Raw genomic sequence first — 12,637 nt, forward strand, 5'->3', positions numbered from 1 at the left:
TGTGTAATCTACAACTAAAGTTATGTTGTACAATTTCAGACCTAAACGTGTCCAGGTCGGACCTAGAAAACTGCAACACCACGACATCCCCCCCCCTCCCCGTTCGCTCGCGCTCAACCTCTCCGCCCAGTCATTCATTCATATTTGGTCTTCCGGAAGTATCTCAGGGTCGGGCCAGTCAGTGCCTGCGCGAGCTGACTCGTGGGGTGAGAACAGTTTCATATTCAATATTTCAGTTATAAAGAGGGAATGTGTGCAAATGGCTGTAAGCTTTTGGCAAGAAATGTATGTTTTTGTGAGTAGCATATAAAGAGTGTTTGTTGTCTTGGAAAGTTTGAAATAAGGTGTCCAAAGCAGCAGTGTGTGAGCGCTGTCACCGGCTCGAACCCTCGGTACGCATAAAATGGCTGGTCGCAGGTTCGAGCGCAGTCAGTGTTTTGACCAAAAAATGTGAATAATTCAAGTGTGTCTGAAATGCCCACGTTATGGAAGGGTATATCCTTCAGACAGATACTTTTGGTCATATAATGGCACGGGTTCGACGCGCTGTCTGAACCCCACAGACATCAAACGCGGTGTTTGGCTTTATATTTTTCTTCTTTAAACGAACCTCCGACGCGTAATGGCGTCGAATGTCCCCGTGTTGATCTCTAACTCTCCCACAGTGCTGCATGGCTGACTGTACGGACAAAGGCGTTGGTGTCAAACCCTGAGCCATGCGCGCTGACAGATGAACGTACTTAATTTGTGATGAAAACCAAGGGAAGGAGGACTGGACCTGCTACCATGACAGCGCGACGTTCAAGCTCACTGCGTTGCATTCTTACAAACTGCATGGCATTTGAGCACTTTTGCAAATATTACACATTGATATTGAATTTTGTTACGATTATATAGGTCAGAACTGTAAAAATCTTCCTTGGTAGTGTTGGCATCCTGTCAAATTGTTCATTTCTAAAGAATTTGTCTGTTTTTAGTGTGTTTGTGATATTGTTAGCCTAAATGTGAGAACTTCCTAAGTGTGTATTTATGCAACACAATCTAAAACCTTTTTAATAAGAAATTGCAATCATATTGTGTCATTCATATTAAAAATAAAGTGCTGGTGGATTTCTGGGTTTAATTATATTGTGTCTAAATAGTATGCCATTAATAAAATATAATGCTGTTTATAGAAATTAAAGTGCTTTATTGTTTTAATTCACTGTCAGAAGTGTTGTAATAAAGGCTGTTAGTGTATTGTTAACATATTAGAGGTTGATACAAATGAAAACAACTGCTAAAATACGATCCACCAACTGTTTCCTCGGAAATGTGATTTAAAGGATTAGTTCACTTTTAAGTAAAATTTTCCTGATAATTTACTCACCCCCATGTCATCCAAGATGTTCATGTCTTTCTTTCGTCAGTTGAAAAGAAATTAAGGTTTTTGATGAAAAGGATTATTCTCCTTATAGTGGACTTCAATGGCCTCCAGACGGTTGAAGGTCAAAATTACAGTTTCAGTGCAGCTTCAAAGGGCTTTAAATGATACCAGACGAGGAATAAGGGTCTTATCTAGCGAAACGATCGGTCATTTTTGAAAAAACTGTATATGCTTTATAAACACACATGATCGCCTTGCATGTGCTTCCGCTTTCTGCATTCTTCAAAACGCTTACGCTGTATGTCTTACGCCTTTCCTATTCTACTTACGGAACGAACGCGGCGGCAATTTCGTTTTTTTCCATGAGTACAATAGGGAAGGCGCAGGACATACAGCGTTTTGAAGAATGCGGAAACTGGAAGTACGTGCCAGGCGATATTTTGTGTTTATAAAGCATATACAGTTTTATTTTTTTTCAAAAATGACCGATCGTTTCGCTAGATAAGACCCTTATTCCTCGTCTGGTATCATTTAAAGCCCTTTGAAGCTGCACTGAAACTGTAATTTTGACCTTCAACTGTCTGGAGGCCATTGAAGTTCACTATAAGGAGAATAATCCTGGAATGTTTTCATCAAAAACCTTCATTTCTTTTCATCTGACGAAAGAAAGACATGAACATCTTGGATGACATGGGGGTGAGTAAATTGTCAGGAAAATTTTATTTAAAAGTTGACTAATCCTTTAAGCTTTCAAAATATATTGAGGCTAGATTTGTTGATCTATTAGACCATAATAGACACACAACTAGAGAAAGTTGATAATGACAGTATCTGAATTAGTAAATTCAGAATTAAATAGTAATTGTTAAAATTCCGTTATAATAGAAAAAGATTTTTAAGCTTTTAAAATAACATGTCAAGGAGGTTGTGTTATTATTGTTTTTTTTCTATGTGATGAGTTGCTCAGGGATGTCATTTGTCAACATCTGATCCTAGTCATAAATAATACTGTTGAATATATGTTTTAGTAGGCATCAGTATTAAATGAAAATAACCTGAAATTTAATCATGTTGTTATGTATTATTTTTATATTACTATTACATTATTAGCACTGATCCCAAGATTAAATTTTATTACAGATTCTTATCAAGACGCCCTATATCGCCTCCTCTGTTTGCCCTGTTTAACTGCAACTACAACTGTCCTTTTTAACTGAATGTTATGATTTTGTTTTGCTTGTGAAGTATAAGTGCTTCATAAATGTTTCAGTCCAACCCCTTATAGATCAGGCATCTTCTTTCCAAGCCACATCAAATCTTAATCAGCATCCCTTGTTCTGTAAGATGTTGTATTTTAATATTTAAATACACACCTATAACAATGCAACTGAAATAATGTGGCAAACATCATTAAACATTTATTAAATATAATATTAAATAATGTTTAAATTTATTAAATGAGTATACAAAGTGACTAGGTAACTTTAAAAAGGTGATTATTAGTAAAAGATGCAGTTAATTTGTACATTTTGACAGCACTAATGTTTTCTGAAGGATTGTTACCTTAAACAGTACATTTGAGATCTGCCTTTATAACTTAAGTTCTGTTGTTTCTATTATAGAATGAAGAATCATGTTTTTTTCATGTTTTTTTCTTTTTCTTTTTTCAGATTGATTGATGCCTTAGAGGAGTAGAAGGTCCTGACTGATGGCAGTGCCAGTGACATGGGTGAAAATCAGCAGTTACGTCAGATGGGCAAACAAATGGAAAAGGTGCCATTACTTGGATTATGCAAGATTTTGTGGCTCTGTCAGGCAATATTTCACTGTTCTCTCAGGTTATAATGAACTAACTTCCTCCACAAGTACTGAATAATATGATTTCTTCTCTACTGCTAAATGTACAGAGGTTGCTATGCGCAAACAACAAGCATTGGACAGGATAGGTGAGACCATTCCACATATTAAGTGGACTGACCTTTCTGCAACCAAAGATTGCCAAATGTCTGTGGGTCAAGAGGGCGAGTTATCAGACGAGGGGCTCTCATTGAGGACTGAATCTAAGAACAAAGATGCATTTCTTGTTCCACCACAAGAGCAGACAGAAGTTGTAAAGGATTACAGCAAGCAGAACTCTGTGAGCAGTGAGCAGAACTCACCAAAATATGAATCAGATTCAAACCAGACGAGTCTTTGTGAAAACCAGACTGTTAAAAATAAAATTCTTACTTTTGATGAGAAAACAAGGAGTCTACCAACAAACATGCAGCTGATACCCAAGATGGAGTCTGATAATGCTAGGACTGAAGTTTGTGAAGTACCAACCAAAGCTACAAACATTGCTAAGATCTCAACCAATGATTTACTAGAGATTAAGGTTCAACGACAATCTATTTTAAATAAAGGTTTCCATAATGATAAACCACCATCACCTGCCGAAAACAACTGCAAAAGCAAGGAGTTGTGTACCCATAATAAGACGCAGGTTGTTGATGTGGCACATGCGAGAGAGAGTAAACTTGGGATGGACATAAATGCAAACAAAGAAAGATTAGAATATAGTAAAGACTGCATTGAAGAATATAAAACACAAATTCTATGTAATGTAAGAGAGGAGAGACTTGATTTTGGAAGGAACACGGCAATGAGTGCAGGAGATTTTTTGGGACAAAATGAAGGGGATGAGGTATTAGATTTAAGCCTCCCAAAAAAGAAAGATCGAAGTAAGGAGAGGCAGAGTGAATGGGTTGTAGACCCTGAATATGAAGGTTCACTTCATATGGAAGTTGATGAAATTGAGGATGAGCCTCAACATGTAGAAGTGGAGCAGGAGGACGATAATGAAATGTGCTGGATTCCATTAGTAAGTGAAAGTAATACATATCTCCCACAGTATTGGGATGGACATTTGTCCTCCCCTTCGATTGAAGCCATGCCAAATCCTTCATACCCCACCATCATAACCCCAGATCCGATGGATACACTACTTATAGATGACCAGGGCATTCCTTACACACTCACCCCAGATGGGCAGAAAGTCCCACAAATTGACAATATACAAAATGCTGAGGGGCTTTCTGAACAAACGGCTCGAAGCCCAAGGCAAGTTGAAGATAAGCCCTCCTCTTTTGCTGATGTACAGGAAATTGCAGACTCAAGACTGCAGACACAACCCAATTCACTGTGTACAAATATGTCTCTAGGTCATGTCTCAGTGGAAACCTCACAAGTTGCCCCAAACCTTGAGCCAAAATCTTCTTACCGTTCCGTAGCTCTAGCAAAAACCTCCATCATACCTGCTGTGTCTGACTTGGCATCAGTTCCCATTCAGATTGTGGCTAATACTACAGGGTCAAACACTCCCATTCTTCTTCTTCCTCCATCTCAGCTTCAGTCGCTTTCCTCATCAGCCTCTAAGGCTAACCCAGGGCTAATTACCCTTTCTTTACCGATTCCTCTTAGTCAGAACACTCAGTCCTCCCCCATGTTTCTAGTTTTGTCATCTCCTCAGGTGTCCTCAACTCAGAGTTCGTCCTCGCCTGGGCAATTATCTCAAATTTCCTCCTCCTCCACTGCTGCACTTCCCTTAGCTACTTGTCCACTTGATTTGGGATCTACATTAAGTTCACGTCCGTCACTTCTCAGCCTCAGCACGGTTTCCTCTGCCACCGCTACAGACATCTCAGGATTGAATAACCCCTCTAATCTTCCTGCTAGCCCTACCTCATCAACTGCTTCCTCTAGCACTTCCACAGTGACCTCTACAAGTCCAACCAAGCAATTCAGCACTGATGCCTTCTCTGACACACCAGTGCCCACTTCCTTTCGGGAGGCTCTTCTCAGATTGGCTGTGTCTGTGGAGAAGAAACAAGAAAACCAGCCTGAGATGCATTCGGTCACTACTCCTTCCTCGTGTTCTGAAGCAACTAAGTTGGATTCCTCTGCCACAGTACATGACAGTAAAAACCATGAGACAGAGGTAAACTGTGACGGTGAGACTGAGTCTACCTCAGTAGACCAAACCGACTCATTAGATACCATCTCTTCCACATCACCCCTTCGTCCCATATCACCTGTAATTCCCATCAATCACCCAAAGAACCAAGACCCGCAAGCATTAGGCCCACGTCGCATTCTTTACTGTCAGTACTGTCCGCGGGTCTTCTACTATCTTTCTGACCTTGAGCGCCATTCCATCACACACTCTCAAAGCAAACCCCACGTATGTCACCTTTGTGGCAAGGCGTTCAAAAGATCAAGCCATCTTGAGCGACACAAACACATTCATACAGGTCAGAGAAACTTTGTGTGCCAGCTTTGCCCAAGGCGTTTCCGTGAATCAGGGGAGCTATTGAGACACCAGAGAGTACACACCGGTGAGAAACCTTTTCAGTGCTTAATATGCCACATGCGTTTTGCGGAGCGCAACACACTGCGACGTCACACAAAGCGCAAGCACCAAGGCCAGCATTTGGAGGCGATGGACATAAAGGTGAAGCCAGAAAGTGGAGGGATTTCCCTTGCTGGTATACAAGAAGAGTCAGAAGAGAATGCCGAGTGGTACAGTTCAACAGTTCCTGAAATCGAGTCCGACAGTGACACGGGGGAAGAATGAACTACGCGAGGGCTTGAACAAATACATTTTCTTTTTTAAAAAGTTTCAAGATAAGCATAGTTGTAAATACGTTTAATTTATTCTGTATTGATATAAAAATTCCTTACTTCTCACTAGTCTCATATAATTGTCTATATTTCATTCCATTAACTCTCGAGACCTTTACTGGTGATGACTGAACCCTGCAATATTCATTTCAAATTCATTCTAATAAGCTTTAGTTATTGAGATAGACCTCTTCATAAAAAACAACAACATTTGTTTTAATTCTTCATCTTGAATAACTTTGAATTACCATTATTTGCTACTTATTTATTGTTCTCATTTCAGTTTTTCACATGTACAGCTTTCAAGGGTGTGATGTAGTTATTGTAAAAGACTATAGAGACTTATTATCAATATTTATAATTTTATATTATGATATATTGAAGTAATGACACAGTGACAAGGAGTTGCCTAGATCAGTGCATCAGTGCATCTCTAAATCATGATGAGGCCCACAGATTTTGTGGCCACAAAACTCAGCAGATTTCCACAGAATTGGAACATACGTCATTCTCAAAGTTCTAAACATCTTCCACTCCTTTCATGCTCAATTATTATGTATGGATAATTTGATCATGTTTTGATGCTTCATTTTTCTTGTCTTGTCTTTCAAACATGTTCAATGCAAGCGCATTGCGACTGATTTGTGATACTCCACCTGACCTGCAGAGGACAGTATGGTGTTGTGTTTTCATTATACTCTTTCAGACTTGAGTTCTAATGCTGTGTTCTTCTGACCTGGCTACTGTTGTCACAAGTACCTTTGTCTTTTGTTGTTTTTATTGGCATTTTTTGTCATCTTCTTTGACTAGTTCTTAAAGCAACAGGTTGGGCTATGAGAGTGGCTGCCAAGTAATGAATGCATTCAATTCCACCCACATGACGGGTCGTTTACAGACACGCTCGTGTATGTATGAAAAAAATGTACAAATTTACTATGGAAAAGTGAAGTAGTATTCCTTTAAAACATTTTATTATGCTTTCTGTAAAATCTATTTTACATCTGCATCTATTCTGCAGAATTCTACAGATTTCCCCCAAAAATGCAAAAAAAAAAAAAAAAAAAAAAATGCTTCTCATTACTCAAGTTTTATATTTCATAACATTTTCAGATATTATGCATCATAAAACATTTTTCTTTGTGTTCATTTTGGTTTCTCTCTCGGCAATGTTTCCAGAAGGGAGAATTTATGGTCACCTTAGTATCTACATTCTTTTCAAAATTGAACTTGAACTATTTGGTTTATAAACTCTTTTCCTTCTTCAGGGGCCGGTTTCATTTTATTAGCTTGAAATTATGCTTTTCATCTGGACAAAGTTTTTACTTCTTCTCTTGATAGGTTGTCAGACAGCTGTTACAAATTGTTGCAGAAAGTTTTTATTAGAAGTTCATCTGGACATGTTCTTTCTGATATGATATAATTTAATTTATTAAAGACAAGTTCTCAACTTTGAGTTGAAGTTTTCAAATTTGAACTTTGGTTTAACTTATTAGTTTTTTTAAAATTCAGTTCTCTGTTTGATAAGTTATATAGCTTGAAAAAACATGCTTGAAAAAAGGTTTAACCCCTGCTGATTAATTTATGTATACGTAATTTGCCATGTAAATAACCAAGCATCATGCACGGACTGGACACCTTGGCCAATCTAAAATTCTGTTGGTTAAATTTTAGATTTGATTAAGAATCTGAATATTTACACACACTAATTAAAGTGTGTCAAGCCCTTTTCTTTTCCGGTGGTTCCCATGCTTAATTAACTTTGCTTAGGCTCATGGCAGCACATATTCTGCATGCTGTGGAAGCGTACAGCTGCTGAACAATATCACTTAATTTGATTTGCAGAGTTGTTTACATATTACTTTATTCATATATGTTCAGATTGGTTTAGTGTTTTATTGAGCACATTTCACAGTAGATTTACCATGCATTTCATAAATGTTAAGTTCCTTCTTATAATTTAAAGATGAATGCTCAGTGTGTTTAACTAACTAAGAACAATCATGCACCAATGAGAATTATTTATTTATGGTGAAAATGTATATATTTAAAATGGTGTATTATGTCACAGAACACTTATATATTTAATACACGATTTAAAAATAAGACTGATGCAGATATTTAAACAGCCTTCTGTAACCTGTCACAGGATTTTGAATAAAATGAATCAAATCGAAATGCTTCTAAGCCATCCATCTTTTTCAGACAAAATGATTTTTTTTTTTTTTTTTTTACATTAAGGCTTATGAAAATGGGCCATTCTACAGTCAGAGTTGGAAATGTCTTGGGAAAAAAAAAAGTCTTTTCCCACAAATTTTGTATGTATAATATCAAAGGTAATTGTGCAGTTAATTCACGTATTGTATTTTCAGAAAGTTTTGGAATATTTTTCCTCTCCCTAAATTTGTTACTACCAAAACACAATAATAAATAATTTAATAGGTTGCATTGACCTATTAAGATTTTGTTACATCTACCTTGTAAATATATATTTTTGCTGTTTTTACAAAGTTTTCACAGGTAAATCAATAACAAAATTTTAACAATATTTCAAGTGTAATTTATGAGATTTGTTGTATTTTGAATCCAATCTTTCTTTGTAAAAGGCATAAAGTTTATCATACTGATTTCAAAGTAAAGGATTCATTAGTTTGAATATACATTGAACCAAACACTATAATAACATTTTAGTTGATAATTCAAAATACTTTATGTTTCGGTAGTGACAGTAATGTGTTGGTAGCTACCACATCAAAATCCAGAATTTATAAATAAATAAAATACTAAATAATACTAATACTTATGTTAAATACTAAACATAATAAAATACTAATGATTTGCACAACTGTACTAAAATTTTGTTTATTTACCCCAAATAAATGAGTATGTGTTCCTTTTTATCACTACCAAAACAGTAATGACATGTTTCAAACATGACTGTTCGGTAGTAATAATTTTAGATGCTTTTAAGCCTAGCTCAAAGATGATAATCAGCACATGGTTAGCACTGTTCTGAACAGTTGTACACATATAACTAAATTTTATGGAATAACACCCAAAAAAATTGCTTAATTGCAGAAAAAAAGGTGTTTGGTAGTGACGTTTCTTAAAGTTACACACAGATTTTCAGACTTTTAAATACATTTAACTTAAAATGATGGTACCTATCTACTATAAAAGAGAGGCTATGAGAATATTTCCTGATCAAAATTGTAGGGGTGTGGTTGAAATCAGTTTCAGCCAATGGACTAAAACACTGGGAAGTGACATGAAAATGTGGGACACGTATTTTATATATATATATATATATATATATATATATATATATATATATATATATATATATATATATATATATGCATTGTCTATTCTTTTGATCTTTAAATCATAAAATTAGCAAAAATCTAACCTTTCATTGAAGGAAAAGAATTGAAAGTGGGGGGGGGAAATCACATTATGAAATAAATGTTTTTCTCCAAAACACATTGGCCACAATTATCAGGGGACTGGGATGGCCATGGCAGAAGCTTCATTTTGTGCCCAGTGAAACATTTTTGTGTTGGTTTTGATGTTTGTTTTGGATCATTGTCCTGATGGAAGATCCAACCACGGCCCATTACTGGATTTAGCGGAAGCGGTCAGGTTTTGATTTTTTATCTGTTGGTATTTGATAGAATCCATGATACCATGTATCTGAACAAGATGTCCAGGACCTCCAGTAGAAAAATAGGCCCACAACATTAAAGATCCAGCAGCATATTTAACCGTGGGCATGGGGTACTTTTTATCCATGTGTGCACCAAACCCATCTGGTGGGTTTGCTGCCAAAAAGCTCTTTTTTTAGTTTCATCTGACCATAGAAGCCGGTCCTGTTTGAAGTTCCAGTCTTGTCTGACAACTGAATATGCTGGAGATTGTTTCTGGATGAGAGCAGAGGATTTTTCTTGAAACCCTCCCAAACAACTTGTGGGGATGTAGGTGCTGTTTGATCATTTTTTTAGGCTTTCTGAGACTCAAGACTCAACTAATCTCTGCAATTCTCCAGCTGTGATCCTTGGAGAGTCTTTGACCTCTCAAACTTTCCTCCTCACTTCACATTAGGACAATTTAGACACACATCCTCTTCCAGGCAGATTTGTAACATCTTTAGTTGATTGGAACTTCTTAATTATTGCCCTGATAGTGGAAATGGGGATTTTCAATGCTTTAGCTTTTTTTCCAGGCACTTTCTATTTTGTGAGGCTCAACAATCTTTTGCTGCACATCAGAACTATATTCTTTGGTTTTACTCATTGTGATGAATGATTACGGGAAATTGGCCTTTGTGTTTCCACGTGTTTATAGGCTACTCCTGTGGAACAGGAAGTCATGACTGGACAATTTCATGTTCATGATCACCCTGGTGTGCTAAAAAAAATATAAATATGAATGGGAATATACTTCAGAGATATTTTACTCATAAAAAATTCTAGGGGTGCCAATAATTGTGGCCAACGTGTTTTGGAGAAAAACATTTATTTCATAATATGATTTCTTCCCCCCACTTTCAATTCAAAAGGTTAGATTTTTACTAATTTTATTTCATCTTTGATCATATTTACCAAGGGTGCCAATAATTCTGACCACCACTGTATAGTTTTTTGTATAAAAACAACAATGTAAAAAATGGAAAAATTATTTCAAAATCATTTTCACAAGTTGAAATTTAGGGGTTAGGGTTCGGGACAGCCACCTTCCAATTGAAAGGACCCAATAAATGATGATATTATATATATTAAGCTTACTGATATTATTGTGGGATTCAACAGATAATAGAAGGATCTTAGTAAACATCTAAAAGTTGAATACTTAAATGCTTTTTAAATGTGTTTTTTGCTTGTGGGACAGCAGTTTGCACAAATTCTGTAGAATGGCCCATATATAGACTATTTGATTCATAGACTTTGTAATGAATGAATGAAATGCACAACATTACTTATTTCATATTGTAATTCAGGTTTAAAGAGTTTATGCATGGATGTTCTTCGCCTCCCATAACCTTACAAGCTGTGCTAGACAGGAGTGTCTGTGTACATGTGAGTGACAGCTCAGATGTGCTCAGAGGGTCGTGTTCCATTTGGCAGCATCAAGGAGAGTGGCTCCCACAATCAAGCTGACAGCAGGCGTCTATGAGTGTCGAGTATGAATACGTGCATCTGTGTGTGTGAGAGCGAGAAAGAGAGAAACAGTAAAAAAAAAAAAAATGTAGTTGACTTTCTGCGAGACTGTGCTTGTTACATTAATGGTTGGTACCTGCCAATAATGTGGCATGTGCACAAAAATCAGAATCAGTGTAAGCCTGCAACAGTCTCTTAAAATGAATTCTCAGGCAGTATAAAGAATTTACGTATAATAGTGAAGAGGCAACATTATGGACAAAATGGCGGATAGTTGGTGTCAAAGAGGCTCGCTACAATGTGGCTATGAAATGCTTAGGGAAGAGTGCTATTTTAATCATGTTGGGCATAGACGTTGTTGAGATGTAGATGTTGAGGCAAAAGGGAGATCTGCAATGGAGTTGTTAGCATAGCAGTGGTGAAAGAAGATGTGATTGGATGAGCGGCCTGAATGACCTGGCGTAGATGGAGATGATTAGAGCTTCAAGACTTCTGGAACTGTAGTTGTTGAGGAAGCTGGATGAGGAGTGTGAGTATTTTTCTGTATTGAAAAGCACAATGTATATAGCATATTCTAGGTCTAGGATGTTGTTGCATATTTATGCCACCAGAGGGCAAACTCACTCCAAGTTATGCACGGCCTCATCAACCTAAAGCCATGCAGGTAAACTGGAGCATGTAACTAGCATGTGCAACTAACTATATAATCATATATATAGTTAGCTTTATAATATGTCTAATGCAAATACAATATTTGACCCATTTTTTTAAAACCTATTCAGCCTATGTCATGTTAATAATAGTGCACAATGCTAATACATTTTAATGTTTGATTTTTAAGAATATTCTTGCTTACATTTGAAAGATACACAGTTCTGGTACAGTTTTTTTTTCATACTTATGCAATGTACCTTTCAGTTTCTTTAAGCATTAGTTATTTTATGATTATCGTTTTGACGCGATTAGCAATTCCAACCCTATCCTGTTTTCTGCAGGCCTATGAATTCATATTGCCTGGAGAATGGCATGAGATGAAATAGAGGTTCCCACCTTGTGTGCAGAGATATTTTTCATTCTGACATTCTTTCTTGCATCCCTCAAAGCCAATGAGACATGTGGCGTCAAGAATGTATAGAATGTGTTGTTTCAGTTAAGCTGCTCCTGCTGTGACACAAAATGAAACAAGCAAATTGAGGTGAGGAGGAAGGGATGACAAGAGAGAGACAAAGATGGACAGTAACAGATGCTAATCAGAGGGATTCCCGAAAGGGGGGCTTGGGGGGGTCGATGGAAGGTAGGGTGATTACGTCACTTTTCCCTCAATAGTACATTGTGGCATTAATTGCATATGCGTCACACACTAAGGGGCCAAGTTTTTTTCAGTTTTATCATTAACAACCTTCATGCTCAAAATGGTTCATATAGTTATATTCAGTGTCAAGGTTGAGACAATGTC

The 12,637-nt window shown here is 36.9% G+C and overlaps 1 protein-coding gene across 2 annotated transcripts; it reads left to right on the forward strand.

Annotated features, from left to right (window-relative positions):
• The first annotated feature begins 92 nt into the window (after positions 1 to 92).
• On the forward strand, positions 93 to 8,203 carry LOC125243511 (transcription factor Sp2). Of its 2 annotated transcripts, none has more exons than XM_048153232.1 (3): positions 93 to 206; positions 3,037 to 3,139; positions 3,274 to 8,203. In XM_048153232.1, exon 3 carries the CDS (start codon positions 3,282 to 3,284, stop codon positions 5,979 to 5,981), a length of 2,700 nt encoding a protein of 899 aa, XP_048009189.1. In that variant the 5' UTR covers positions 93 to 206; positions 3,037 to 3,139; positions 3,274 to 3,281; the 3' UTR covers positions 5,982 to 8,203. The 2 variants fall into 2 exon arrangements, with proteins under 2 accessions (XP_048009189.1, XP_048009190.1); XM_048153233.1 differs by having other exon boundaries at positions 184 to 206; positions 3,041 to 3,139.
• The last annotated feature ends 4,434 nt before the right edge of the window (positions 8,204 to 12,637 follow it).

The sequence above is a fragment of the Megalobrama amblycephala genome, linkage group LG13 (genome assembly GCF_018812025.1).
Source record: "Megalobrama amblycephala isolate DHTTF-2021 linkage group LG13, ASM1881202v1, whole genome shotgun sequence".
Taxonomy (NCBI): Eukaryota; Metazoa; Chordata; class Actinopteri; order Cypriniformes; family Xenocyprididae; genus Megalobrama; species Megalobrama amblycephala.